This window comes from Limulus polyphemus, unplaced genomic scaffold, assembly GCF_000517525.1.
Source record: "Limulus polyphemus unplaced genomic scaffold, Limulus_polyphemus-2.1.2 Scaffold8435, whole genome shotgun sequence".
Taxonomy (NCBI): domain Eukaryota; kingdom Metazoa; phylum Arthropoda; class Merostomata; order Xiphosura; family Limulidae; genus Limulus; species Limulus polyphemus.
In genome coordinates, this window is record NW_013674045.1 from 24,796 (window position 1) to 29,702 (window position 4,907).

The 4,907-nt window shown below is 30.5% G+C and overlaps 1 protein-coding gene across 4 annotated transcripts in view; it reads left to right on the top strand.

Annotated features, from left to right (window-relative positions):
• LOC106475343 (tctex1 domain-containing protein 1-like) overlaps positions 1–2,167 on the top strand; it is a 24,740-nt gene extending 22,573 nt beyond the window's left edge. For all 4 annotated transcript variants that reach the window (XM_022379479.1, XM_013936031.2, XM_022379480.1 and 1 more), the window contains one exon: positions 870–2,167. In XM_022379479.1, coding sequence (XP_022235187.1) covers positions 870–1,035 — 166 coding nt within the window. In that variant the 3' untranslated portion in view covers positions 1,036–2,167. The remainder of the gene's footprint in view (positions 1–869) is intronic.
• Positions 2,168–4,907: the final 2,740 nt, after the last annotated feature.

Below are 4,907 nucleotides of genomic sequence, written 5' to 3' on the forward strand. Positions count from 1 at the left end.
CCATTCAAAATAAGTATCTAAATTCAGTTGACAAGTGAGGAGCCATTCAAAATAATTATCTAAATTCAGTTGACAAGTGAGGAGCCATTCAAAATAATTATCTAAATTCAGATTTTAGCAAATTTTCAAATTGGAGTCCCCATATGTGTTGGTTGAACTAAATTACATGGGCATGAAAATGGTCATTCCAAATAAAGCATGTTGATTTTTTGTGTAGTTGTTGGTGCCCAAGTTCTCTCATGGGTCATTTATTAGTATGATATGTAAAGTAAAAGTACACTTTTTAGAAGTACTATACTTATATGTATCTTAATTATTTACAGAAAATTAATCTTAATATGTAAATATAATATACAATAGTTCACTGAGCCTACAATACAGGTTTTTGGTTTGTGAAAATGGTCTCTTGAAAAAAGAAAAGTTAGGACTGACTGAGGTGTTTAAGATTGTAAAGAGAATTGATAGTGTTGATGCATCATCTTTTTTTATACATTTAACAATGAGAATAGTAGGGCTAGGTGACACAAATATAAATTTTGGCAAGATAGGAGTCATCTCCAGCTAAGACAGTTTTATTTTTTCTAACAGTGTAGTTGGCATTTGGAATGGGTTGCCTTCACCATTAAGTATGAAAAAAGATGATGCATCAATACTATTAATTCCCTTTAAAACCTGATACGCCTCAATCAGATCTCCTCTAACTCTTCTTTTCTTATAAGAAGACAAGTTCAGAGATCTTAACCTGTCCTTGAATGATGGCCTTTCCATTCAAGGTATCATCGTAGTATATATATACATATATATATATTATTTTTTTCGATAAATTTGAACAAAATTTGTTCTTACTTATTAACTTTTTTACATTTCAGATACAAATTTGTGTGTATGGTGACCATTGGTCAGAAGCAGAATGAAGATATTACAATAGCAAGTCGTTGTTTATGGGATCCTCAGAGAGATAACTTTGTAACAGAAGTATTTGAAAACCTGGATTTCTATGCTGTTTCAACTGTGTTTGCAATTTACTATGAGTAACAAAGTCACAGAGAAATGGAATAACGAAACATGTTTTCATTGAATAGTACTCATATTCTGATAACTATGAAATATAGCTGCATATGTAGTGATGTTGTTTGCACAAAGACCTGATGAAAGTGCTGGGAATATTGTGAATGATAAAAGTTTGGAGAAACAGTGTTATATTTGTACAGTGATTTGCATAATAGTGGTTTTTTGAACACATACAAAATCCTCAGCTGGTTGTTTACCTGTTACTTGTAAACATGTAGGTTAATCACTGGTCGATAGATTCTGACATTTAGAAGTTTGTTTCAATTAAAAATAAATTTTGCTTTTACAAATGCTTATGCTGATGATCTGTTGGTCTAAACTTGTGAAATAATAACTTGTTAATGACAATTTTTTTTTCACTGTTCATAGGCTGTCTTACAAATTTAGACCAACAGCTCAAAGTGTATTAAAATAACATCATCCATTGTAAGGTCTTAAAACTGTCGGTCTACAGTTACGTTGTAGAAGAATTATGCCACAGTTACTAATCGCTTCAGTTATCAATACTCCATTCATTGAAAACGTGATATTATTGAACTGGTACAACATACAATATATTTAAACCACTTATACTTATTAGACAAACTAAAATCTTAAGGTACTTGTTATGAAAGGGAACATAATACAGAAAAACTCAACTCTGTCTTTGTAAGTCACGGGAACGGTACAACTACAAATGTGCCTGAAAGTGGATATTTAAAATTTTCGTTTTAAATTGAATTGTAGAATTAGCCTACTTTGTTTTAATTTTATTTACACATACAAATATATATATATCTACTCTTGATAATATAACAATTGAAACCTGTATCATTCTTTATTAAAAACACTGTTTTGTTTTTTCATAAAATATTTTAGAGTTATATTAATTTTCTTCCTCCTTTTTAAAAACATTTAACAAAATTATGTAGACATGTACTTGATTCTATAAGTGAGTGAAGTATTCTTGATTTGGTGAAATTGCATGTAATTGCATTACTTACTTAAAACAATAAAGTGATTAGCTTTGATATCTCTTATAAACTCTGGGAAACGTTTTTACAAGTGCACACTGGAGAAATGTAGGCATTTTTGACAATAAAAGTTACAAAAACAACTAGTACTCTCTAGATAATTTAAAAACATCTTTGTTTGTGTTAAGTAATATATTTGGACTATGACCACATTAATTTTGTTTTTTTCAATACATAAGCTTTTGGGTTAATTACCTGAGCCTTCTACAGGTGCAAGGATTTCAGTAAACAATGGTATGTATGAAACTATTTCTATTTCAACCTTCATTTTGCCATTGTAGTTTCTTTAGGGCTTGTACAAAAACCAATTAATGTAGAGATATATGCTAACTTATTAAATCATGATTGATGTTCCATTTCTCTAGACTGTCATAACATGCTTTTAACAAATGATGTTGTTCTAAAATCATAATATAGTTATGATACTAACTATATTACCATACAAACATCTAACTTAATTCTTTGAAATAGAAAAATAAATACAAATTCGTATTGTTTTGTGATTTGCCACAAGAAAAAAAAATTGATGCATTTAAAAAACAAAACCTTAAATTGAATGGACACAAGTTCCACTAACTCCATTTCAAGTGTTGAGTGTTAGAATGACTTAGTCTGTTTGTCAAGCTAACCTCCGAACTGTTGTAAAACAATGTGAATTTGTGTTTATAGTTTGAAGTATCTGTAATATATAAGCATGACTGTAGAAAAATAACAGTGAAAAGTGGATGCAATAACTTTGTGATACACTTCAATACAGTGTGTTCATCTACAGGGAAACATATCAAGGGTATTTAGTAGTAGTATGATGTTGTGTGTTTATATTTAAGTGAGAGTTTAGTTAAACTTAAAATCTTTTTTATCTCTCGTCATTTTTGTATTTATTGTTTATGATTTCACATATTTTCTCTTTTTAATTACTTATAAGATAGAAACTGTAAGCTGGTTTAGAAGAACTGTGGGTTAAAGAAAACATTCTGTTGCTTGAGTGTGGGATAGATACAGTTACGTATCTGCTTGTTTGTTAATTTCCGGTAGAAATTCTTTCCGAGAAACTTCAGCGATACAAGCCCTTTCTTGGTTAAACCAGTTTATTCTTCCTCGATACAAACTTTTAGCACACAGTAATTGCACAATCAATACGTTTCTCGTCACTTTAAACTTAACTAATTTTATAATACACGATATAAATCACAGCGATTCACAATCTCGAAAACACACACTAGCTCAAAATAGAATCGTAAATTACCTGGAATTCTTTTCATTCATTCATTAATTGTTGGCTTTCTCTGCCAGGCTTAAATACCAACGAAGGGGGCGTCTGGAATACACTTGGGCCTCCCTGATCATTCGAGAAATTCAGTCATGCATGCGCTAGCAGCATCACGTGACTTCCGCTGTCGTAACAATAAAAAAAAACATAATGGTCACATCATGCCCCATGATATATTACTTTATGTTGTCATTTACTGATTAGGTTGGTCAATGAAACAGTTTAGCAAGCAGTGGAAAGATATTTAGGGAATATATTATAAAATAAAGCTATTTATACATTAAGTTTTAAAAATAATATTTACTTTTTGTTGAAGTTTTATAAACGTTTGTAATTTAAGGCTTTCTTATGTACAAAGTACTTTTATTACTTAAAATGAATGGATGAATAACCATTAAAAGGTCAAATGAATATATAGTTTTGACCTACTTTCCACGCCTACCTCTACCTTACTGTAAATTGCAATTTGGTAATAGATTTTTCTAAGGCTGACTCCTATTAAATTTATAACCAATACATAGCTTAGATTTCAGTTGATTGATTGGCGTATGTTTTATACCACTTGATGTTACAGATAATTTACAATTTAGCTGAAGAGGGAAAAAAAAAATTCCCATGAGAACATAATGGGAGCTAAAGTTGAATTTCTAACAGTAACTGCCCAAGTCACATGATATGAGAGCCAGAACATTTCTCACAGAAATACCAAATTATCAGCTATTCACATGAAATTATTGTGTTGTTCCCTGCATTATTTAGTGAAAAAATATTTTATGGACTAGTAGCATTGATGTAAAGTAGAAGGGCTAACATAAAAGGGCATTCGACGGCAAAATAATAATAAAAACAAATAATTAAAAAAAACCAAAACGACTACAAAGGTGAATGATATATTTCTTGTTTTTGTTTCTATTCTTTATTTATTATTATAAAAGTAACTGAAAATGTAAAACTTACAAACTTTTAGGCTAGATAAGGATAAATTAAGTAATATAAATAGATATAATAATAATAATAATAACATTTTTCTTCGAGGTACACTCGTTAGGACTAACAGCTCACGATTAGCACGAGCTTTATGTAACTTGGTTACCGTAACATTTGCTCCATGTTACCGCATAAGTTGACCTTCTAATGGCGCGAATTTTAAAAATCACGATAAAAAAAATAGAAAATAAATAGTTGTATAAGTTTAAGAACTAAAGAAATGTATTTTCCTGCTACAATTTAAAGTAAGTATAGAAAGATAAAATAGCAATTTTGATTTATTTTGTATTGTTACGACAGCGGAAGTCGCGTGACGCTGGGAGCATGCGCGCTGGAGTTTCTAGAATTATCGGGGAACCCCACGAATGTCCGAGTGTTTGCTAGACGCTCTCTCTTTTAATACCATAAGCCTGGCAAAGAAAGCCAGCGATATAGGCAGATAGATAATTGAGTCAAGCGAACAGTAGACATGTAAGTAAAGCGTGTGTTATAAAGGTTGTTAAGTTTAAAGTGACTGTGGAAATTCTGTGTATTAATAAAAGTTGTATCGAGAAAGAATAAACTAG